The following is a 25,183-nucleotide window of genomic DNA, read 5'->3' as shown; positions in this document are numbered from 1 at the left end:
ACTCCAATATTCTTGCCTGGAGAATTCCATGGACAGAGGAGCCTGGCGGGCTACAGTCCATGGGTTTGCAAAGAGTCGGACACGACTGAGCAACTAACACTTTCACTTTCACTTGGAAGGCATGGATGTAGAGGCTTCTGACTTTTTTCCTGGGTTGGTTGCAGCCACCTCCAAGGAGATGTGTTGATAACTGGTGACAGTGTCCCCCAAGGAAGAACTTGGACAAGAATCTCTGCATTCACTTGCTGCCTAGCTTTTGCAGCCACCAGCATCTGTCGTTGCCTCTCCCACCTGTTTGCAGGATGTGTAGGCCTCTTTTCCAACCTGCCAGACCCTTGGCAGAACCCTGAGACAGGCTAGGCTCTCCAGGCCTTGTTTGTCATGGGGTTGCTCATGTTGCAACGGGGCTGTCTCTCACACAAGTGTCTCTGTTTCCAGCTCCGCTCTGGAAAGAAGGGGCCAGTGCAGACTCTAGGTTGGCCTGCTCTGTATTCATTCAGGCCCAGCTCAACTTGAGCAGTCAGAGCCAGGGCTGAGGGCAAGCTACATTCTTTTCTGCTTTTCTGCTGCAGGATGCAGTTTGCTTTTTTTCCATGTGAATGAATTATGTTGGAAACCGAAATGGGAGGAAGAGAAAACTAGAGTGTGTATGGGTATGTGTGTGTGCATACCTATATAGGCAGGGGGAGAGCAGTGGGCACATTATTTTTCCATTTTCCTTTAATTAAGGCTCTGTGGAGGTGTGTTTGAAAACAGAGGGTCTCCTATGCCTTTGAGGAGGGTGAGAACACTGTTTTGGCTGCGTCCCGGGCCATATGCAGCGTATGGTGGCCAATGAAACTGGGCCTGGCTCATTCTGTTGCTTGTCTTGGCAGTAGGTTCCGTGGTTTGTGTTACCAGCTCTGGAACTTGCAGGCTGCCAAGCTCTGTATGCCTGTGTGTGTGTGCGTACACATACGTGTGTGTGTGTTTGTGTGTGTGTGTGTGCTCACTCTTGTGCGTGTGTGTGGTTTGGTCTCTCGAAACTCAGCAGAGACAAATGCCTTAGCGACCCAGGGTTGGAATTTTCGGCCTGTGTTTCTTTACTCTCTTTGCTGGCTGTGGGAGGCCCGGCCAGAGCCCACCGTTCTGGGTTTTTTTTTTCCCCTCTCTTTTTTTTTAGTCTGTTTTCTTGCTTCTACTCATGGGATTCCATTTGTGGAGCTCCATTTCTAAAGCTTTAACTGGCTGATGGCATATTTTTTTTAATAAAAGGGCCAAAGGATCAGTCACAGGCTGGGTGTGTGTCTGTGCTGTGTATCATAGTATGAACTCCTGGCATCGAGGAACAAGACAGGGTGAGGAGGGAAGAGAGGCTAGGAGGCCCAGAGACAGTTCCTTCTCAGCTGCTTCTTGCTGCTCAGAATAAGGATCCAGGCAGAAATGACTTACTGTGTATTTATTGAGCACCTACATTAGGCAGGAGAGAAAACTGTGCTTATAGGCAGGGCTTGTCCAAAGCATTTCCCTGGTCTCCAGGGAAGAACCTTTCTTGGGGAGATATTCTAGTTTCTTTCATGGCTGGGTTGGGCTCACACTATGTCAGGAGCTTCTTCTGACACATGCCACCCCTCATTTTTTCTTATGAAGATCTGAGGAGTGACCCCTTCTAAGCAATGCAGGGGTATAGTGAGTTGAAGGACACAGCAGATGCTGGCCCTCTGCTTCTGGAGGTGGGCGTGGAAACCCAGCCATGGGAGCGCCCTGTTGCCAGTGATCTATGTAGCTGTGTCCTGGCCTGTGAGATGGAGAAGCACTTAGGAGAAACCGAGGCAGAGGGCAGGTGCTGGGTCTCATTTCCGCACCTTTGTACCCAACCCCGATCTGCCACCTGTTGTTTCTCTTCTGTAATAACTGCCTGGATGCAGGGTGGTCCTGCCCTCTTGAGGTTTTGAGTTGGGAAGTAGAAGAGCAGAGAATCCTCTGGATGATGGTGGCGTGAATCCTCTTCTTGGCCATAGGATAGGGAGATTGGTGTTCGATGGGAACTGGGAGGAACCTCGAGGGCTCACTCAGCACTAGTGTCGCTCCAGGAAGGAAGGCGCTCGAAGCCACACTGACGTCACGCTCACAGGTGCTGATCAAGGTGCTTTCCAAGTGTTAACTAATTAAATCTTCTTCTCAGCCTTACAGGGAAAGTAAGGTGATTAGTCCCACTGTGCAGCAGAGGAAAGGGAGGCACAGAGAGGTTGGGGAACTTGCCCAAGGTCACACAGCTAGTAGGGGCAGAGCTAGGATTCATACTCAGATGATCTGTCTCTGGAGTTTCCACTTTTAACCTGCCTCACTCTCCTGCCTGCAGAGCTGAGCCTGCCGTTGGAGGTGGTCTTCTGCTGCTTGCCCTTGCGCTCCATCTCGGAGCATTCTCTACCTTTTCCTCCTTGCCTCCTGGATCTCCTTGTCTTTTGGAAGCTGGTTGGCCTGCATCATTTCAGATTCCAGGAGAGAGGTCATCCCAGATAACTCCTTAGCTCCAGGAACAGATTTGGTGTTTAATTCTCCAAGATTCATGATCGTTAGTGCTATGATGTCTGGCCTGGCACCTTTCTGCACTCTCTGACCCCTACCCCCTGCCATGGACTTCTGCCTTCCACAGCTTCCTCCTGGGAATCTTCCGAGGCTCCAGCTCCCAAGACCTCCAAGTCGCTCTTGTTGATTTCAGTTGCCAGCTGCTTGCTCTCGACTTCCAACCCCACTAGCGCTCCTGGGGTCTGATCCTATGAACTCCATTGCTCGTTGACCTGCTCTCACTCACCTCCACTTTCTGCACCAAGCCTTGCAGCCTTGGGCCAGCAGCACTTATTTGCACCACTATTTATGGCTCCTGATGCCCGCCCAGGCCAGCTATTTGCTTGGAAGGGAGCTAACCCCCAGGGATTTTAGAGCCATCCTTAAACTTTCATTTTTATGGGCAGAAAGTTCATGAGGCAGATTCTAACTTTCTCTTAACCTGTCTTTTTGAAAAAAAAAAAAAATCTGTCTTTGCCACTTTAGATGGAGATGCCAATTATTGGGAACTTTCTAATAAGAATAGCCTTTCAGAAGTTGGGACCCATTAAAGCAAGACTGTTGTTTATTTATAGATTCTCCCATTAAAAAATATAATAATATCTTACAGGTTTACATACAGTAAACAAGAGAAGAAAATAAGAGGGAAAAACATCTCTACACTTCCTTCTTTTGGCTAGAATGACTCTTCGTCTTAATGTCTCCCATTAGGGCCCCTTTTTGGAACTTGAAGTGTTTTGTGGTTTTTTTTCTACTTGTATAAGGCAGCGCCCCCAAACCATGTGCCTACAAGTCCCTGAGGAAGTCAGGATAGAGACATATCAGATCTTTTCTTTAAGTTCTTTCCCCCTTGGATCCACCTGGCCCCTGTTTCTTTCAAGCTGGCTTTTAGGGAGCTGCATCAGACCATCCCAAATCTTAGGCTCAACAACAGCTTAGGATCCATTGTGACCTCCAGAATGTTTTCTGTCTCATTTATGCCTTACTTGTCTGTCTCATCTTGGATCTATGCAGTACCCAGTTTTTCTTCACTGGCTAGTTTCCAGGTCGTTCCTGGTCAGTGTCCCAAATTGCCAAAGTCTGTGTGGATTCTAGGCCTCTCTTTTGAGGCACAGGCGCTATTTGCCAATATGGCTCTTCTGTCAGCATATAGGGTCTGCTCTTTATGCAGCCCAGTTACTAATGAGACATGGAGGATGTCCTCCATGTCATGGGAGGCATGGAGGATCTTTATCTTACATATGGACCCCTGGGCCCAAAGGGCAACACTCTGAGTTCTTCCCTTAAATCTCCTGCTGTGTAGTTCTCCTTTTCCCACTAAATTGTTTATGGAACAACCAGTCTGGGAGATGATTTCACCTCTTGTCATCTTCCGTCTGTCTTCCTTGAAGTGGGTCAGTTCCTCCTGACTGTTGTGGGTTCCCTGCCACCCCACTCCGCCTCCCACACACACACCTTCTAGTCGATCCCTAAATCATTGCAAATTGTTTTAGTTTTCAAATCACCCAAGTTGCCTTTCAGCCAGGGCTTGTCAGCCAGCTCTTTCCAGTTAATGGGGATCCAATTATGAGAGGCAGCTGCTCCAGCTCCTCCCTCTCTGCCCCCCCCACCCCGCCCCTGGAGCCATGTAGGATGGCTTCTCGCTGGTGGAAGTCAGCTGTTGTGGTTGTCTCCTTGGAATGGCATGTGTTAAGGACTTTGTGGTTTATATCTGAGCATTTAGGGGCGCCCTTGAGGGGAAGGACAGGAGAGGGAGATTTTTTTTTTTTTCACTTCTGCAAAGGAAAGCCTGGTGCCTGATCCCCCTGAGTGAGGCTTGTCCTTGGGGTGGGTTTACAAGGAAGCAGGAATGGCAAGAATTCATGTGGCTGCTGCTCCCAGGAGGTGCTCCCTCTGGCAGGGGGGGTTCTCACGGTAGCAGGGAATTCATTATACTTTGGGATCATTTGTTAGTGTCTCATTTATACCATCTGTATGAAAATAAACAGAAGCTGCAAGCCGAGCCTATCGTTCCCGGAACACAGAGGCGTCTGGCTTCCATCTCCTGAGATGGCTTAGGCGAGGAAACATCCAGAAGCCTCTGGCGGGTTTTTCTTGGGGGCTACTGTGGGAGCGCATGGTCTGGAGGTGGATGACGAGCGTCTAAACCTCCAGAGACAAATCCTCACCCAACTCACTGAATTTGGCTCCCCCATGAACGTATCCTTCATTCGTTTGTTCATTCAACAAGTATTTGTGGAATACCCTTTCTGTGCCATAAATGATGCAGGCATGGGGTCCCATGGGGCAACAACAGGCATGTCTGTTGCTCACCCTCCACTGGCTAAGTGGCCACATGGCACATTTTGCCACGTGCGTGGGTCCTTACACTCCAGGGAGGTTCTGGGGCTTCGGGCCAAGGGGAGGACCTTGCAGTCTATTTTGCTTTGCTCCATACCGAGGCGTGGTGCCTCCCTCCCCTGTTAGGGGTTGGTGTTCAGCTGAAGCACCAGGTATAGAACATTGTCAAGTTTCCCATCTCCTGTCCACTTTGACCTGCTCAGTTAAACATCCTTCCTGGGATTGCTGACTCTTCGTAGCATCAGTTCAGGTCTAGAAAGGGCGCGGGGGGTGTGGGTGGGGTGTTGTAGGGTTTTGCTGTTTTTTTTCTTTTCTGAGAAGAAGAAATGAGTTTCCTTTGTCGGTTTGGCTCAGGTAGCCTGAAATTGGGCTTCCCAGGCGGAGCTAATGGTAAAGAACCGGTCCGCCAGTGCAGGAGACGTCAGAGACATGGGTTCGATCCCTGGGTCGGGAAGATCCTAGGTATGGTTTATCCAGACAGGAGTGAGTCCTTATACTGACCCTTTCTTATTCTCCCTGGAGGAGTCCCCAGAAGACATGTGACTCACCCACTGTGCCCTGGAGCAGCCTTCTGGCCTGGCAGCCTGCTGCCCCCTCTGCGTTGCAGGCCTGGCTCCAGAGGGTGGAAAGTGAAAGTGTTAGTTGCTCAGTCTTGTCTGACTCTCTGCGACCCTGTGGACTGTAGGTTGCCAGGGTCCTCTGTCCATGGGATTCTCCAGACGAGATTTCTGAAGTGGGCTGCCATTCCCTTCTCCAGGGGATCTTCCTGGCCCAGGGACGGAACCTGGGTCTCGCACATTGCAGGTAGATTCTCTACTATCTGAGCCACCAGGGAAGCCCCAGAGGGTGGAGGGAGTGACTTTATCACCGAACCTGGGTTCCAGTCCAGCCCAGGACTAGGGAGGGTCACAGCACATTGACCAATCACATATAAGAGGTCCCGGGGTCTGTTTCTTCTATGTCTGGGCTTCTGCCTAGCCTGCCATGTAGTTCTTCGGGGAACTTCTCGAACCTGGATCTCCATGGAAGGCAGAGTGGAGGGTCCTCTGTGCAAGAGAATGATCCTCCACTGTGGGCTGATGTCTGAAAATCCACCCTTAGAAGGTCATTCCTTCTGCACTAACATTTCTTGGACCACCGGAGGGGGAACAAAAAGGGTGGAGTGAGAAAGCTCTGATTCTAAAATCCAGGGACCAGGAGTCCAGCTCTGTCGCTCTATAGCCATGTGACCTTGGGCAAGTCATTTACCCTCTGAGCTTGTTTCCTTCTGTACAAAATGAGGATGTGGTTTAGATGAGCACAGGGCCTCCTCTAGCTCTAGGACTATAACTTTATGTGGATGAGCCTGAGATCCTTTTCTGAGAATGGCCCAGGGGACACTGGGTGCTGAGGAAGGGGAGAAAGGATGTGGGGTGGGGAAGCGGGGGTGCTGAGAGGCCAGGTGTGGGAGGCAGAGCAGGAGAGCACAGAGGAAAGAGCCTGGGGCCCAAGTGTAAACTGGGGTGCGAGGTGGGGCGCTGTGTGCAGAAGGCTTCATGGCAGATGCGGCTGGTGCTGAGGATGAAATGGCAGGCCCACTGTCTGCTCACAAGTGCCTTTCTTTCAAGAAAGTTGATGTCCAGTGGAAGTCTTGGTGGTCTCAGGGTGCAAATCACCAACATGTTTTTCCCCTCAAAGTGCAGAACCAATTGAGAAAGAAACACAGGGTTGGATAGGGAACCAAATTTCACCTTTAGAAGTGACGTGGAGATGGAGAAGGTGACTTGGGCTCATGACCCGAGTGGCCTCACTAATACGCTGCTCTCCTTGAATCTAGACGTGAGAGCCTGAATGAAGGTGGCTGATGTGGGTCACCCTCCCGGGCCACTCTCACGGGAGGCAGAGAGACCCAGACAGCGTGGCCACAGGAGTAACTGCCCAGCAGAGGCGTGAGGTCTGAAGGACGTCCCGTCTTCCCTGTCTTGCTAAATACACCCCTCTCTGTGGGAAGAGAGGGAAGATAGAGAGATGGGCCAGAGCTTCTCCCCCCGGGATTTCCAAGACAGATGAAATGTTGATTTGATAGCCCTGTGCAGAGAGGCAGGAAGGGGGGCGGTGAGGAGAAATGATTTTCTTTACAGGACTAGAATCCAGAAGCAGTTTTGTGCTCAAATACCACTTACAAGGCTGCCTAGAAGCCAAGAATGTGTACAACTGATCTCCATGCTATTCTTGGTGCCTCTCAGCTCATAGTAGGTAGTTGACAATTGGATGGATGGATGGATGGATGGTTGAATGGATGGGTAGGAGCCCCAGAAGTGACCGAAAAGTCTGGCGTTACTGGCAGACAAGGTTTCTTCGCTGCCATCTGTGCCTTGAAGTGATCGTTTCTTATCCATGAGCTTCCCCCAGTGAAAGGAAGAAAGAAATAAGAATTCCCTGGGTGCTGACCTGTCTAATTTATGTCTTTCTTTCATGCCTGAATCTGTCTTCCTTTGCACACCTTCTGAGTCTGGAGGAGCTAGAATATGTGTTTGTTTTGAGAGTGAAGAGCCCGTGGAGGACTTTTCTTGTCCTGGGCTCCACGGGGAAAGCACATGCTAATTAATTCCATCTCCTTTGCCTCAGTCGCTTCCTCATAGATGCCAGGTGCACGCACTCACACACACACACACTGTTAACTTCAATTTGCTTCATCTTGTATTCAGGGTGTCTTAACAAGTAGGCAGAATGGGATGTGTGATTGGAGGGGAGGCACCATGCCAGCCTCAAAATAGCTCCCTCTTAAACATGTGCAAAGGTGCTTGATGTGCCTCCATTCTGATCCATTCCCTTCGGAGGCAGCGAGCTGCAGTCTAAATCCAGCTCTACCAGCTTTAAAGTGTTCAGTCTGTAGTGAGTTCTCTTTCTAAGCTTTCCTTCTTCCTCCATGTCCTGGGCTCTGACCTAGTCTTTTGGGGCTGGTGGAAGGATGACTGTAGTGCTTAGCACAGAGCAAATGCTGAATCCATGTGGCCTGTGATTGGGTCAAGTATTGCCTAGGTGCCAATAACCTTGGTGTGAGTTGATTGAGCAAGTTTCTCTCGATAACAGAATGGATGGATGTAAGGGCAGAAAGAGCAACTTGGGGTGGAAAAGGGGCTTAGGGGGACACTGGTGAAAGAAAGGGTGGGGTCCCGGCAAGACTTGGGACTTAAGCCCCCCATGGAAGCTCTCACCTGGCTGACCGTGCCTGTCCTGCTCTTCTGTCCACTCCAGGCTGGACTGCCACTCCTCCTGCTATGATGCCTGGGCAGATCCCAGACCCTTCCGTGACTGCGGGCTCTCTGCCAGGGCTTGGCCCCCTGACCGGACTCCCCAGCTCAGCTCTGACTGCAGAGGAGCTGAAATACGCCGACATCCGCAACATCGGGGCCATGATCGCCCCTTTGCACTTCCTGGAGGTGAAACTGGGCAAGAGGCCCCAGCCCGTGAAGAGTGAGGTGAGCAAGCCTTGTTTCCCCAGGCAGGATCTTGGGGAGTGTAGGATGCCTGGGTTAGCATCCCAAAGTGAAAGTTGCTCAGTCGTGTCTCTTTGCGACCCCCATGGACTACAGTCCATGGAATTCTCCAGGCCAGGATACTGGAGTGGGTAGCCTTTCCCTTCTCCAGGGGATCTTCCCAACTCAGGAACTGAACCGGCATCTCCTGCATTGCAGGCGGATTCTTTACCAACTAAACTAGCTTCCCAGGTCTAGCCCTAAATTCGCCATGTGACCTAAGCTTTGCTGTTTACTGTGGGGTCTGAGGACCAGTAGCATCCATGTCACCCTGGGGTTGTTAGAAATGCAGAATCTCAGGCCCCACCCCAGATCTTCTGAATCAGAACCTGTATTTTAAAAAAACTGCCCCCCCCCACTCCCCCGCACACACACACCAGGGTATTCACGGCCACATTAATGTTTGAGAAGCACTGGGCTAGGTCAGGATGCTAAACCTGTCTCTGGTTCTTCAAGGGGCATGAGAAGAGTGATTAATCATGGAAGTATTGAATAATGACATTTGACCATCACTCTGGAGTGTTGGTGGGGGGTGGTCAGCGGAGACAATGGAAATGTACACATGCTTTGAAAAGAATATAAGGCAAAGCCAGTGTTGGGTTAGTTTTAAAAAATTGTTATCATTGGTCACATTGTCTTTGTTGCTCTTGGCTCCAGGCTGGAGCTGAAAGCAGGAACTTGGAGGAGGGCGTGGGCTCCCTTGCCAAAGCGCAGTCAGAGCTGGGCCTGGCCTCAGTCGCCCAGTGTCACCCACTTTAGCTGGTATGTGCAGAGGACCCACCATGCAGCTTGCCTTCCTCAGGTCCCTTGCAGCTGCAGCGCTCATGAGCCTTCCTTGTGGAACAGCAGCGTTTCCCTGGGGACTAGTGAGAAGCAGAAGTCCCCAGGGTGGGTCATCATCGGTGCTGGGCACGCCCCGTCACTGCTCCAGGGCTGGAGATTTGTCCAGAGGCCTGCCCCCGTGAGGTCCCCATCAGGGCCATGTTTTCAGAAGCCAGACTGAGTAGCTGCCCACCTGGATGGGAGAAGGAGCTGGTGGTGGGAGCCGTGCTAAACGTGCTCAAGATGCTTCCATTGTGTCTGACTCTTTGGCGACCCCATGGACTGTAGCCCAGCAGGCTCCTCTGTCCATGGGACTCTCCAGGCAAGAATATCGGAGTGGGTTGCCATTTCCTTCTCCAGGGGATCTTCCCGACCCCTGTGGGGGGTCAAATCCACATCTCTTATGTCTCCTGCCTTGACAGGTGGGTTCTTTTCCACTAGCGCCACCTGGGAAGCTGAAGAGGTGTGAGATAGCGGGGGAGTCGGGGTGGGGTGGGGGAGCTGAGTGTCAGATACTGGGCCACTCTCGGGGAGGGATGGGGGCTCATCCTGTAGGGTGGAGCTCACAGGGCTGGACCTCCCAGAGAGGGGGACTCTAAGTGGAGAAAGGTGTCCGGGTACCGGCGGGGAGAGTTGGGCATTTCATGGTGCTTCTGCTGTGCCCTCTGTCTCCCCCCAAAGCACCATAAAACTACACAGAAGATCTGCTGGGAGCTCAGCCAGCGGGGGCGGCATGCTGGCCATTGGCGGGGCTGGCCATGGCTCTCAGGTGTGTTTGGTTTGGCCTGCACCGTGTTTTAAAAGAAGCTGGAACCAACCTTTCACTTGAAAACTTGGATTTTAATCTTTGATTACAAAATGGGGCAATCTGGCCACACTGGGCCCTGTGCTGGCGTGGCCACAGCTCCCTGAAGGGACCCTCTTCACTTCTTTCCTCTCTTGTCTCCCACGGGCCCCGAGCCTCCCTGTTAACTCTCGATGATTTCGCTTCCCCTTGTCGGCTTGACTTTCACTGCTGCCTGCAGCTCTCATTTACCCTGGGCTACGTGGCCCCTACTGTAGGCATTCGTACCGGAGACACCTGGGTTAGGTGCCCTGTAGTGGCTCCCTGGAGACTGTTGATGACAAGATAAGAGTGGATGGTAATGATATTCTTTTAAATTGACTTTGTCCGTGTGCTGTGGATCACACTTCCTGACTTAGTTGGTGCTCTGTGTTCTTCGTGGAGAATCTTGTCTTTGTTTTTTTTGCTATTTCACTTCCCCAGGCCCAGAACTTGAAAGCATCCATTTCTGGGTCATTCCACAGTATTTAAAACCAGTAGCTGAGCAGGGGGCACTGAGGCTGTTGGGACTGATGAAGAGCCAGGTGCCTTGGTCTCTGGGATCTGCCTGGGGTGGGGAGGGTGGCGGGCAGGGGCTGAGTTACCACTTCTTCCCTCCACAAAAGGCGCCAGAGGAGCTTTCTTTCTTGCTTTCTTTTTTGGAAAATGCCTTTATTTGGATTGCATATTTTTACATTTCACAGCCTCCCCCACTTGGTGGCATATGCCCTGTACCTGACGGTGATGTGCTGTCCTCACAGGCACCCACTATATGCACCATCCAGGCTGTGAAAATAACAAGCCTTTTTTTAGGGTGTATTTGCATGTCCTCTCCCCCGCTGTCAGACTGCAGTGTTGCGGGGGCGACAAGGCCAGATGGAGGCGCACAGAGGCGCTGGCGTGGAGTAAGGTCAGCCCTGCACTGGGAACTGACCTGTGATGCCCTAGGTCAGACCCAAGGTGGGAGGGGGGTCCCTTCTGAGAGCAACTGAAAAATAAAGGGAGCTGAGACAGAACTTTGCCGCTGGGGAACCTTAAGTCCTGAAGAGTCATTTGCATATGGCACACTGCCTTTGGTGAATTTTCACAGTGGCACTTTGGACTCGTAAAAGTTTCTTGAATAACCGTAAGATATGAATTCACATCTATGAAGCATTTATTATGTAGCAGGCCTTTTGCTAAGGGCGTAACGCATATGGTCTCTTTTGTTCCTTACCTGGTCCTGGTGACCTGATTCTCCTCTAGTTTGAAGAAGAGGAAGTTGGAACTTCCCTGGCAGTCCGGTGGTTAGGACTCCATGCTTCTGCTGCGGGGGGCCAGGGTTCAATCCCTAATTGGGGGACTAAGATCCCTCAGCTCAAGGGGTGTGGCCAAAAGAAATTTTTTTTTTTAAATTTAAAAATAAAAAAATAAAAGAAGAGGTAGTTGAGATCCAGAGAGGAAGAAGTCAAATCACTTGGGGTTGCAGAGCTGGAGGATGGCAGAGCTGGGAGCCGCATGGGGAAGTCGCTGCTGCTGTAACTGGAGGGTGCCCCTGGCACAATGCTGGGCACGCTCTGCGAAGCGTCTCACCGAACACTCCTGAGAACCCTCTTGAAGTCATTATTATTACTGTTGTTATTGTTACGCCCACAGTACGGATGCCGTCAACAAGTCTTGGGGACATCCAAGGTTGTGCAGCTGGGAAACAGGCCCAGGCAGTCTGGCTTTTCAGCCAAAGCTTTAACCTCATGCTCTGCTGCCCTTTGTGCTCACTGCCTGCCTTCCAGGCTTCTAATCAGTGCTCTAGCAGGCTGGGGAGGCGGGATGAACCTGGTCCCAGAATGTTCCATCATTTTGATGACGTGGCCTGATTAGCGCTGAGCCTGGCGGTTCTGCAGCCGTCTCATCTCCCAGGCCCCCAGAGAGTGGACGGGCCAAGCCGCCGTGCAGGCAGCTCCATCCCAGCCGGCTCTTGGGCTGTCCGCCTTGTGGAGGCCAGCAGCCTCTTGGGCCATGTCCAAATACACAGAGCAGTTGCGTAAGAGAAAATCGGAGGAATTAAGTTAAAGGACAGGTTTTGTAATGATAAAGTGCTTTGTGCTGAGGTTGTTATTATTATATGGTTGATGCATCATGTGAAACTATTTTGGTGCCAGCTGCTTTCCTGCAGTCCGTTTGTCCAGCGGATCCTTGCTAAGCACCCACCGCGTGCCAAGCACTGTGCCAGACACTGGATACTGAACCATAAGCCAAGTAGACAAAATCCACCTTCTCTTGGACTATGTATTTGGAGTGGGGACATCCGAGAAGAAGCAAATTCACACACAATATCAAAGGCCAGGTAGTGGTCAGTGTCATGAAGACAAATTCAGTAGACCAAATGGATGGCCATTGGCCAGACTGCGTGTTGGCTAGGGCATGTGGGCATGTTATATTGTGACTTATGGCATTTTTAGAGCTGGTGCTTCTTCCTTGCCTCTTTGTTCTTCTTTCCTTTCCAGTACTCCTTTTCAAGGCAGCTTTGCTCCCTGGCTTTCTCCAGAGCTTTCCATCCTTCTTCCATTTTTTTGTTCTGTAGCCTCTTAAAGCTGTACGCCTCCACCAAGCACTCTATTGTCCTGGAGGTCTCGGCCTGTCCCAGCTGGGTCATCTCTGAGTGGGCTGCTCTGGTTGTGGTGGCCACGCCCCGCCTCTGGGCCTGGAATGCATTTCCGGTAGTGGGGGAGGGAGACTAGAAGCCCTGTCCTTGCACCCCTGCCCCCCCACCAAGCACTACTTTAACAACCTGCTGGATAGAACCCTTTACCCTCTATGCCACTCTGGGGTGCTCTCGTAGGGACTCAAGTTCATGGGAGGTTAGCCTGGATGACCTTTTAAAAAAGAGATTGCAAACTGTCATTCCACGGGCAGGAGTCAGCCTACAGATGAATCTTGTTTGGCCTTCACCGTGTGGGTTTCTTTCTTTCTTTTTTTTTTTTTTTAATTGAAAGAGTTGCTATATTTAAAAGCCAGGAAATGTGGACTTTTTGGCTTCTTTGAAAAACCCAGAATATGTGGCCCTTCCAGGCCCACACCCTTATATGCACCAGGAAGCTGGAACTGCGTAGCAGACGCTCAGTGCGTTGGCACATGGGCCTCAGTTCTCCGCAGTCCCCACCGCCCCCTATTGCCTTCTACCCAGCCCATTTCACACCAGGTCACCAGCCTGCTTTTGAGCTAGGTCCTGTGTTTAGGTTCCAAGGATGGGGACTACATCTTTCATTCCTTCCTTTTTATTTCCACCAGACAGTGGACAGTGCCTGGCCTATGAAAGTGTTAGTCGCTCAGTCATGTCCAACTAGTTGTGACCCCATGGACTGTAGCCTGCCAGGCTCCTCTGTCCATGGAATTCTCCAGGCAAGAATGCTGGAGTGGGTAGCCATTCCCTTCTCCAGGGGATCTTCCTGACCTAGGGATTGCACTTGGGTCTCCTGCCTCATTGCAGGCAGATTCTTTACCGTCTGAGCCACAAGGGAACCCCACCTCATCTATAGATTGTATGTTAAGACATGCTTGGTGGTTTGAACATTAATTAGTTGTGTTGACTCGGCAACTCACTTAAACTTTCCATCCCTTAGTTTCTATATCTCCCAGTTCTAACCTCTAGGCATTTGTCCTTTTTTTTTTTTTTTGCTGTTTGTGAGCATAAGGGACTTCAGGCTACAGGCAAGAGGACACAATGAAAATCAAACCAGCCATTCCCAAACTTGGTTGATCATCAAAACCACTTCGAAAACTTCTTATGAATCCAGATTCCCAGACCTAACCTTAGGCCCAGGCACTCAGAATCTCTGAGGGTCTAGGGAATCTGTGTATTTAGAGGGCCCATGGAGTACTTGGCTACATTTGGGAACCTGACTTTCTGTTTGTACTTCTTGTACTCTTCTGATTCCCTAGGAATCAGTGTCTTCATTCCATCATGGTCTGCCTTTCCAGCACAGAGTCCATGTGGTGACTAGATCCTTATCCTCACCATCTTGAAAGCAGGAGAGGATACTTACCTGTTTGTGGATTTCACATTGGTCGCTTCCCAACTTCTCTAGGGGACCCTCGAGAACATTTAGAAGGTTTTCCCCTTTGGAAGATGTGGGACTTTGAATCAATGAACTATCATGTGGTCTTAGAAGGTGTGCTCACTCTTAAGAGTTTGCTCACCAAAAAGTTCATCCATGTTTAGCCTGAGCAAAAAATTGCCCCAGACCAGCTGATGTGCTGGGTAAATGTTGGCCTAAGCGTGCTTGTGTTTTTAGTGATTTAAAACATAAAGGCAGCCCACTGACATTTTTTCGCAAGCCTTGCATAATTGGTTTTTAATTTGTGGCTCTTTGGAATAGCGTTGGCCTTCTTCCCTCTGACTCAGATGCTTTTTCTGTCTCATACTTGCTTGGCAGAGAGATCCAATCTGTCCCTCCTTGGAATAGAATCTCCCAACTCATCTTTGAAATCCTAAGTTTCCACTTTAGTTCCGTCACTCTTTGTTAGTACATTTTCCAAAGCTGTTAGCTTCCACCTCCCCCCACCTTTAATCATTGAATCTGAGGGCGAATGAGTGATAGCTAAAGATAGCCACGCATGTGTTTAACTTTGGCCCCTGTGATATTTACTCTTATTTCATACCATAACCTGAGCATTCGCAAGGTCCCAAACTTTTTTTTTTCAAACTTTAAACTTTTAATTTGCTATTGGGGTATAGCCAATTAATAATGTTGTGGTAGTTTCAGATGAACAGTGAAGGGAGTCAGCCATGTATATATATATCCATTCTCCTGCAAATCCCCTTCCCCTCCAGGCTGGCACATACCTTTGAGCAGAGTTCCATGTGCTGGTTGGTTATCCATTTTGTATATAGCTTCCCAAACTCCCTAACTATCCCTTTCCCCCAGCAACCATAAGTTCATTTTCTAAGTCTGTGAGTCTCTTTCTGTTTTGTAAGTACATTTGTATCATTTCTTTTTAGATTCCACATATAAGGGATGGCATATGATGTTTCTCCTTCTCTGTCTGACTTACTTCACTCAGTATGACACAAAGTCCATCCACGTTGCTGCAAATGGTATTATTTCATTCTTTTCAATGGCTGGGTAATATTCCATTGTATATATGTACCACATCTTTATTCATTCATCTGTCGATGGACATTTAGGTTGCTTCCATATCTTGGCTATTGTAAACAGTGCTGCAATGAACATTGGGGTGCATGTATCCTTTTGGATCATGTTTTTCTCTGGATATATGCCCGGGAGTGGGATTGCAGGGTCATGTGGTAGCTCTGTTTTTAGTTTTTTAAGGCACCTCCATACTGTTCTCCATAGTGAAAGTGAAAGTCACTCAGTTGTGTCCGACTCTTTGCAACCCCTGGACTATACAGTCTATGGAATTCTCCAGGCCAGAATACTGGAGTGGGTAGCCTTTCCCTTCTCCAGAGGATCTTCCCAACCCAGGGATCAAACCCAGGTCTCTTGCATTGCAGACAGATTCTTTACCAGCTGAGCCACAAAACGAACTCAAATGGCTTACAGACAAATATATGTATGTGAAAATCACTCAGTTGTGTCTGACTCTTAGTGACCCCATGGACTGTAGCCCCCCAGGCTCCTCCGTCCATGGGATCTTCCAGGCAAAAATACTGGAGTGGGTTGCCATTTCCTTCTCCAGTTCTCTATAGTGGCTGTACCAATTTCATTCTGACTAGCAGTGTAGTAGTGTTCCCTTCTCTTCACACCCTCTCCAGCATTTGTTGTTTGTGCATTTTTTGATGATAGCCATTCTGATTGGTGTGAGGTGATATCTCATTGCAGTTTTGATTCCAGACTTCTTTTTTAATGTCAAAAGAATGTTATCCTAGCACCAGGCCCCTTGGAGAGGTGGTGATGGGGACATGGCTGGATCTGAATGTTCTTAGCAGAAATCAGACACTTCTGAAAAGTTCAAGGAGTCCCATGCTGCCTTCTTAGATCTCTGCCTTGAAATGGGGATAATAATAGCTCCTACCTTCTAGTGTTGCTGTATAATTAAGTGAACTAATGCAGGTAAAGAAGTGCTTCACATAATGCCTGGCACTTAAGAAGATACACAACAAATGTAAGACATGACTGCAATGACTTTTCAAATGAGTCAATCAAGCAAGTTAGTTTTTATCATTGATTCAAAAATTGATTCTTGGGCTTTCGTTTGCTTGTGGTATTTTACCCTTGGAGGTGGTGAGTGGCCTGAGTGTTTGGAAGTGTCTAGGTGTCAGGGGAGTGGGGCAGCAACCTGGCTTCCTAAGCAAACGGGCTGCTTCTTGGGCCTAGAAAGAGCTTTGGGCTTGGGTTCAAGCCTTTGGCTTCAAAATTGGCTCCATCGCCTACTCCCTGGACAACTTTGGACAAGTCAGCTAATCTTTTTAAGTGTAGTTCCCTTGTCTGCAAAAGGAGGAAACTAAAACTCTTGAAATTTCATGGTGAACATAAAGTGAGGTACTGTGTGTAAAGACAGCCTGACTATAGTCATCACACCCTTACATCACCTTTACTAGGCTCTGAGTCCACTTGCACTGAATCACACTAGAGTTTCTGACAGCAGGGGTCTTTCCAATGTGTTGTATCCATGACCAGGGTTTCAGAGAGGCAAGCTGACCTTCCTGTTTCTGGTTGTTTATGTTGTTTAGATATAGCCAGAGTTTTAGTTACCATCACACACTGTGAATGAAAAGGCCCTTCAACCCTCAGGTTTCCACTAAGTTGCCCTGAGTGACCTTTTATCTCATTTCCTGTGGTGTTAAGGGCATTGCTAGTTTCCCAAGAATCCTCAGTATTTTTAGCAGCCCTGTCAATGCTGGTCATCCTACGTTGGTGTCCCCAGACCCGCTGGCAATATGGACTCAGAGTTGGGAAACTGAGTCCCCTAACGGGTCCTCCTCTGGTTGAACAATTCTGAAAGTGTAAAAGTGAAAGTGTTAGTTGCTCAGTCGTGTCTGACTCTTTGTGATCCCATGGACTGTAGCCCGCCAGGCTCCTCTGTCCATGGAATTCTCTAAGCACGAATACTAAAGTGGGTTGCCATTCCCTTCTCCAGGGGTTCTTCCTGACCCAGGGATTGAGTCTGGTTCTTCTGCATTGTGGGCAGATTCTTTACCACCTGAGCGACCAGGGGAGCCAAATCTGAGCCAACCGGATCTCTTTTCCCTCTACCGTGCCCCCAAAATACAAGACAACTTCAGTAGAGCTGGAGCTCGGAGACCTAGAAGGACACTGGGGCAGATTCAGGCTGGCTGCAGAGATACTGGGAGGGAAGCTGATGGGCTGAGAACCTGTGCACACGCGGGCCTCTGTGGGGCTCACTGGCGGTGCTCTGCCATTTGACTGCAGCGTCCCCTTCACTAAGCATGGTGCACATGCCTGTCCTGGGTGACAAGCGCCCCCATGGCGTGCCTCCGTGCCCCTTCTCCCTGACTCTTCCCCGAACCAACCCCAGGACAGAACCTTGGCTCTTTGGAAGCCATGTAGCTAAGCAGGACTGCTGATTGGAACAGTCTGGCTCTAGAGAGGTTACTAGACATTTGAGCTTCAGCTTCCTCCCTGTCTTACAACAGATACAAAAATTAGCTCAAATTGGATCAAAGACCTATTGTAAGAGCTAAAACACAAAACTCTTGGAAGAAAAAGCCACAAATCTATGTGACCTTGGATTAGACATGACACCAAAAGCACAAGCAATGAAAAATAATTTGGACATCATCAAAATTAAAAACTGTTGTGCTTCAAAGGACAAAAAGTGAAAAGATGATCCACAGAGTGAGAACTTTTGTGAATTATAGACCTGATAAAGGATTTGTATCTAGAATATATAAAGAGTGATTAAAATTCTATTTAAAAGACAAATAGCCTAATTAAAAAATGGACAAAGTATCTCAATACACATTTCTCCAAAGAAGATACGTGAATAGTTAATAAGCACATGGAAAGATGCTCAACATCATTAGCCATCACAGAAATGCAAATCAAAACCATAATGAGGTACCACTTCACACCCACTGGGATAACTGTAATAAAAAGGACAGATAAGGACAAGTATTAGTAAGGATGTGGAGAAGTTGTAATCCTCATACACTGCTGATGGGAATGTAAAATGGTACAGAGGTTTTGGAAAACAATCTGGCAGTTCCTCAAAAGGCTAAACATCGTGTTACCATGAAGTGAAAGCGTGTTAGTCCCTCAGTCGTGTCCGACTCTTTGCAACCCAGTGGTCGGTAGCCTGCCACTCTCCTCTGTCCATGGAATTCTCCAGGCTAGAATACTGGAGTGAGTTGCCCTTTTCTTCTCTCTATGACCCAGCAATCCCACTCCTAGGTATATGTGATCGAGAGAAATTAACACAGAAACTTACACAGCAGTGTTTACAATATCTCAAAAGTGGAAACGACCCAAATGTCCATTAGCTGATGAATGGGTAAATAAAATGTGCCATATCCATATCATGGAATATTATTTGGCCATAAACAGGGATAAAGTACATACCACGATATGGATGGACCTTGCAAACATTATGTGAAAGAAGCCTGTCACAAAAGACCACATGTTGCGTGAGTTCATTGTTATGAGATGTCTAGAAGAGGCAAATCTATAGAGATAAGGAGAACTGGTTCCCTGGCGCCTAAGGTCGGGGGAGATGGGAGAAGTGGGGGTGATGGCTCAAAGGTGTGGAGTTTCTTTTGGGGGTGATGAGAATGCTGTAAAGTTAATTGTGATGGCTGCACAACTTTGTTAATCTGCTCAAAGCAATTGAACTGTGCACTTTAAGTGGGCTGAACTGTATGGTATGTGTGAATTTTATCTCAAAGCTATTGTAAAAATGGGCAAGCATAATATCTACCTCACTTGGAAACAGGGAAGATTAAAAGGGATAATGTATGTTAATCGTATAGCATGTGTGATGCAGTGATGCCACAGCCGTGATGCCACACAGCATGTATCGATGCTCCAGAATTAGTAGCTATGGTGATTAATACCCCCCACTGCCCCTTTTAGGCCAGTAGTGGTGAAAAAGCCAGGGTCTGGTTAGGGATATTTTCTCCTCTCTTTCTTTTGTTGCTAGTGGCCCTGCAGAAGCAATTGGAGCAGCCTGGCAGGGTTTTGTATGGAACTTGGGAGGAAATATGGCATAATCCTGCTTACTTGTTAGCATCCCCTGGAGAGGGTTTTTTTAAAAAATACTGAAATTCATCCCAGTGATTCTAGCTCAGTTGGTCTGGGTGGGGCCGGCAGGTGTTTCTAATCTGTAGCCACTGATTGAAACCCATGTTACCTTACAAACCGGCCCAGGTCTTTGAAGGAGTAAGGACATTTGCCTTTGGAGTAAGGACAGAAGGATCACATGAGCAGTGGACTTTATGGTTTGAAAACTGCTTTACATAGATTATCTCCTTTGATCTCTTCAAAAACCTTATGAGGTAGATGTTTTTTTAGTACTACTAGTTGTTAGGGAACCAGTAGCTCAGAGAGATTAACTTGCCAGAGTCTCATTTTTAAGGCATAATTTTATCTAATCTTTTTTTTTTTTTTTTAAAAACAAGTTCTACACCCATGCTCATACCTGTTAGTGATCAAATCTGACACTTTGGAGAGCACTGCCAAGGTGACATCTGGTGCCAGGTGGATCTGTTTTGTTCAGAACAAAGCTCTTTCTGCTACTTCTGTTTACTCCTGCGCCTTGAGATTGCAGGGCAAGCTGGAAAACCATTATTTACGTGTGTATGTGTGTGTGTACCTATATAACACATACACACCCGTTTGCAACTACTGATCTGTGTGTGTAGGGGAAACACAAGACAGGAATAATTTGGATCCTGAAGCTATCAGGAACTTGCAACTTTCCCGCATGACCTCTGAGTTAAAGATTTTGCATCAACCAAAACTCATCTTTATATTCTTATTGAATGACTCTAATAAGTATATGATACAATTTGAGCCCCTTAATAAAATACCACCTTTATCAATTTAGTATATCGATATCGTTGTTGTTGTTCAGTTGCTAAGTCTTGCCCAACTCTTTGTGACCCCTTGGACTGTGGCACACCAGGCTTCCCTGTCCTTCCCTATCTCCTGGGATTTGCTCAAACTCATGTCCATTGAGTCAGTGATGCCATACAGCTTTCTCATCCCCTGTCATCCCCTTCTCCTCCTGCCTTCAATCTTTCCCAGCATCAGGGTCCTTTCCAATGAGTCAGCACTATTCCAAGTCAGGTACGCAGACCCAGTGACATCTGGGAGTGTGTGAGAAGCACAGACTCCTGAGTCTCACTCTAAACTTACTCAAGCAGACTCTCTAGAGGGTGGAGCACTTGAATCTGTGATATCAGAAGCCCTCCAGTAGGTTCTGATGTTCTCAGAACTGAACATTGCTTCCAGCTCTGACTGGTGATGGTTCTCTTGGAGAATGGCTACAAGGGCTTGCAGCCACATTTTTCTCCAAACCTATCTCAAGTTTCCTGGAGGAACCTGCATTCCATCATGTGGTATGCGAGTCTGTGTAAGGCAGGGTTGTTCTCTGAGTCTGCAAACACCTTAGCATTTCCAAAGCAGTTATTTCCAGGTCCTGAGATGCTCCTGCTGCCAGCATTCACACCCAAAGGGACTTCCCAATTAATTAAGCTGCTGAGCTTGTCAATAGGCCAGCTCCTTTATTGTTGTAGAAGGGAGAGAATCAGATACACTGTTCTGATGCCAAAGGAGCCTTCACTTGCTGTATCTGGCCCAGAGTTCTCAGCAGCTCTGGGCTGGGAACTGGGGAGGGGAGGCTCTCTGCCCCTGTCATTTGTCTAGATGCTACGAAGCTCCGCCTTCGCCAGCTATGAACTTTAACTACAACCATTTCGTTGCACAAGTCATGCATGGTGAAATCACCCTTCCATGCTCCAGGCCAGGCACCCCTGGCTGTGAGTTCCTTTGACCACTGTCATCTGGATGGGATTTTTATTAGCTGGCTTTCTGTTCCCTCAAAGTAGAGGTCTCCGTTTCGCTCAGTGATTTGTTATTTGTGCCTCGTGTCTGAAAGAAATTGGCTGAAATCTGTATTTCAGCTGCACACCCTGCATACAGATTAAACAGAACTGTGTTGGTGGAGAATAATTAAGCCAAGGACCTTGTTTTTCACCTTCATGATGAAAGACAAATGACTTCCAACGCTTTAATAGGATGATGGCACTTGAAATGTTCTTCTACTTTGTCCATCTCGGGACTTTCAGAACAGACCAGTTCATAAATATTCTTGGCAACAGCTGCATTTTCATTTAATTATAGACTGTCATTCAGTCACTTGTGGGGGCTCTTGTCTCTATTTTTTTTTTTTGCCCTGTGCAATCACGGTATATCACACGGCTTGTTGTTGCTGTTGTTTAAGACCCAGTTTCTATTGTATGATTAACTCTTTTTGCGAAGAAAATGGATTTTCCCCTGTCAGGGATATTCTGCTTCTGACCATTCTTTTGGGAGTGGGGAAATCTCATATGTGGAGGCCACTATTTCTCTCCTTTTCTCATATTTTTGAAGTGAATGTCAATTGGGCAAGAAAACTGATTGATTGCCTAGTGGGAAACCAAACCTCCCTAAACCATAAATATGAAACAGGCCTGGAATAGACAGATTTCAACAAAAAACGAGCCATCATTCTTCAAATAGCTCCTGTCCGCAAAAGGATTTCCCGGCAACCTTTGTCCTTTTTCTCTTCCTCTGCCTGAGCCAAGGTGAGTTTTGCCTCTATCTCCCAGCCTCCCCCTCACTTTCACAGTAACAGAGTTTGCCCTTCGCTCAGCAGGGCCATCTTCAGATGGGTGCCACCCTGCCCAGCCGGCTATTTCAGGCTTTGTTCCAAACACAATGCTGCCTTTTCTTAGCGGTGGAAACAGGCTGTTCTCCACTGCTTTTGAGAGAATGGCCCTTTCCTACTGGGTGCATATAAACCAGCCGCAGGCCTTGGGTGGCCTATTTTTTTAGAGGTTCTCTTAACCCTGGAGAAGATTTTGACTGAGGCCCATGAGGCAGGGGTCTCGAGATGCTTCTTCTTACTGAGATGCAAGACCTCAGAGAAGTCTGTTTGATTGGGTCCCCCGTGGCTCTAATGCAACAAGAAGAATAGGAGCGGGCTTTCATTCCCTAAGGGAGGTATTCCCTGCTTCTTTCCAGAAAGCAGTGGGGTTCTGGCTGGTCTCACCACTGTTTGACCCTCTGGGCAGACTCACTCTGCTTCCCTGTACTTGAGTTCCCAGGCCTTCGGATGCGGCAGGAATCAACGATCTCTAGGTCTTAGTTCCAGAACCTCAGGATGGAGGGTAGCTTGCAGCCCTTGCTGCTCCCCGCGTTTTCCTGCAGAGGCCCAGTGCCCTGAGGAGTCACCTCTCCACCTGCGCTCGCCCCCAGCCAGGAGAGCCGAGCGCAGCGAATTGGCAGGTGCAGCCGTTGCCTCTGCCAGCTCCTGTTCAGAGCCTTCACCTGGCGGTTGGCTGGGCTGGAGCTTTGAGTGAGCATGGCATCCAGATGTGTGGGTTTGCTTATAGGTGAAAGCGTTGGATTACAGCCTGACACTGGGGGCAGTTGGAAGGGGCACTGGGTTGGGAGTCAGGAGTCCTGGGTTCTTGTCCAGGTCCCCAGCCCCGGGGATCAGGCCTCCCTTAAGCAAACGTTTATTGAGTGCTACTGATGGCTATAAACTCTACAAGGTGCGGGGCACACAGAAAGTCAACAAGATACGGACTTTGCCCTCATGGAACTCCCATTTTAGTGGAGGCAGAAACTGCGGCTAGAATACAGCACAGTAGAGGCCAGGATAAACTCAAAGTTCTATGGAAGCCCAGAGCAGAGGAACACCTCCCCAACTTGGAGGGGATGAGAATCAGGGAGGACTTCTGTAGGAGGTCATGCTTGAACTGAATGTACAGCAATGAAAGTAAACCAAGGGGACAGCAGAGGCAGAGGCATGAGGTCAGGGAAGTGTGAGGTGTTGCAGGACCAGGGTGTGTAGGATGGGGATAGATGGGAGGTGAGACCAGGGCAGGTGGGGCCAAGTCACCTGGTGCCTTGTTGGCTGTATTAAGGAGCTTGGGCTTTATCCTGAGGGTAATGAGGAGCCCCTGAAGGTCAGCAACTGGATCAGATTTGCATTTTAGAAACGTCCCTCCAATGGCTGGAGTAGAGGATGGTTGTACATGGTCAGGAGGCCTCCCAGGAGGTGGAGCAGAAGAGAGAGAGATGGAGAGACACAGAGAGAAAGCCTGGAAAGTGGCAGGTGGGTAGAAAGTGGAGAGCGAATCTGAGGATGATGTAGGATGTAGAACTGGATGGCCTGTCTGGTCAAAACTGGAGACATGGGGAGGGATAGGTGAGGGGGTGAGGCCTGTAAATGGGTGAGCAATGTTGCCAGCGAGGGTGGAGAAGAGAGATGAAGCCACCAGTTGAGGACAGTCTGGATCGAGCATCCAGCGGACCGTGGATGTTTGGCCCTGAAAATAATGACTCGGTTGGCATTCGAGATGCGGTGGTGGCTGAAATCACTCAGTCCGTATAGAGGGTCCTGGGCAGGGGGGTGGGCAGGGCCCGCAGCCCCTGGCTCCCGGCAGCTGTGTTTATGTGGGAGAATGTCTGGTATGTTTGGTATCTGGGTGTTTACTTCCCAGGGTGCTCGTGGGTCCCTGGTGTTGAAATGTGGCTCCTCCACGGAAGGAGGGGGGATGCATCCCAGAGGGCCTGGCCAGAGCTCGACTCAGAGGCGTGAGGGCGGTCACTCAGGCCTGCCCACTGACAACTCACATGCCCTGAAGCATCACCCTGCAGTCACTCCCCAGGGCTCCTTTTATGCCAGGTTCTCTCTGTGTGGGAGGTGGGCCTGGGGCAGCCCTGACTTCACCTAGAAAGACAGGGAAGCTGGCATTTTCAGAGCCCTTCCTGTGTCCTCAGCTCTGGGATGAGACTTAAGTCGTCATGGCAACCCTGTGCAGCAAAGCTCGGTGCCCTCCTTGTACAAGTGATGCTCAGAGAGGCTGAGGGACTTGCCCCGGAGCATTAAAAAAAAAAATTTATAGAAAACTTTATTCAACATATAACATTTTCCAGCAAAAAAGGCAACATACAGGAAGAGTTGGTGTACAGAACTGCTAGGGTGGACCCAGGCCTCTCAGACCCCAGAGTTCATGCTGACAACTTTGATGCCCCAAGTCTCAGATAAGCCCACTTCTGTCTGCCTGGGAGACAGTTTTCAGTCTGAGATAAGTCTTTCAGCCCTTCACTACTCTGCTCGGCACTGGGGGTTTGACTCGATGTTTCCCTCTTGGTTTCTGCTGGGCACTTGCTTCATTGTCCTTTTCTCTATTGCTTTGTCCGTGTGAGAGTTTCTGTGTTTGCCGGGCCTGGGGTTCCCAAGTGTCATTGCTTTTTCTCATCCTGTCTCTTTGCGGGTCTGGAGGATACGTATTTGGAAATGCTTATGAAATGTCAGGATTCAAAATCACATCTGGGGGACTTGCCACCGTGTGAGAGCCACGTGGCTGGCAGACGGGGCCTGAGAGTCATGACTGGAGCGGGGTGGGTCCCCCTCCAGTAAACTATGCTGCTTTTGTGCTACACTCGCGTGTTAGTTGCGCAACAAATATGCTTTGCTTAAAAATACCCAGGCAGATACATGAAATAAATAGCTGTGTGACCCAGGGAGCTCAGCCCAGTGCTCTGTGACAACCTGGAGTGGGTGGGATGGGGAAGGAGATGGGAGAGGGGTTCGGGGCGGAGAGCAGACACATGTATACCTGTGGCTGATCCATGCTGTTGCATGGCAGAGGCCAACACAATATGGTAAAGCAATTATCCTCCAATTAAAAAAAGAGAGGAATACCCAGGCAGGAAAAAATAAAACGGTCATTGTCCTCACAGTTAAATGCTTAATAGTTCCACCCCTGGGCGTGGAGCTGAAAGGGTCAGTCGGGGTCTTGTTACCCAGACCACCACCCCTTCCAAGAGTAGGAGACGCTCAGGCCCTGGGCCCCAAAGGCCTGGATTCAAAGCTGTCACTGCCCTTCTAGGCAGCCTTGATGTCTTGATATCATGAGTTTGCGCATCTATGAAAGTGAGGAAGATAGTACGCCTGTCCT

The 25,183-nt window shown here is 48.9% G+C and overlaps 1 protein-coding gene across 3 annotated transcripts in view; it reads left to right on the top strand.

Moving 5' to 3' along the window:
- Nucleotides 1–25,183, top strand: part of JDP2 (Jun dimerization protein 2) — a 42,676-nt gene that overhangs the window by 3,066 nt on the left and 14,427 nt on the right. For all 3 annotated transcript variants that reach the window (XM_043920846.1, XM_043920845.1, XM_043920847.1), the window contains exon 2: nucleotides 8,125–8,348. In XM_043920846.1, coding sequence (XP_043776781.1) covers nucleotides 8,148–8,348 — 201 coding nt within the window. In that variant the 5' untranslated portion in view covers nucleotides 8,125–8,147. The remainder of the gene's footprint in view (nucleotides 1–8,124; nucleotides 8,349–25,183) is intronic.

The sequence above is a fragment of the Cervus elaphus genome, chromosome 12 (assembly GCF_910594005.1).
Source record: "Cervus elaphus chromosome 12, mCerEla1.1, whole genome shotgun sequence".
In the NCBI taxonomy this organism is placed as follows: Eukaryota; Metazoa; Chordata; class Mammalia; order Artiodactyla; family Cervidae; genus Cervus; species Cervus elaphus.
This window is presented reverse-complemented; position numbering and strand designations above follow the sequence as displayed.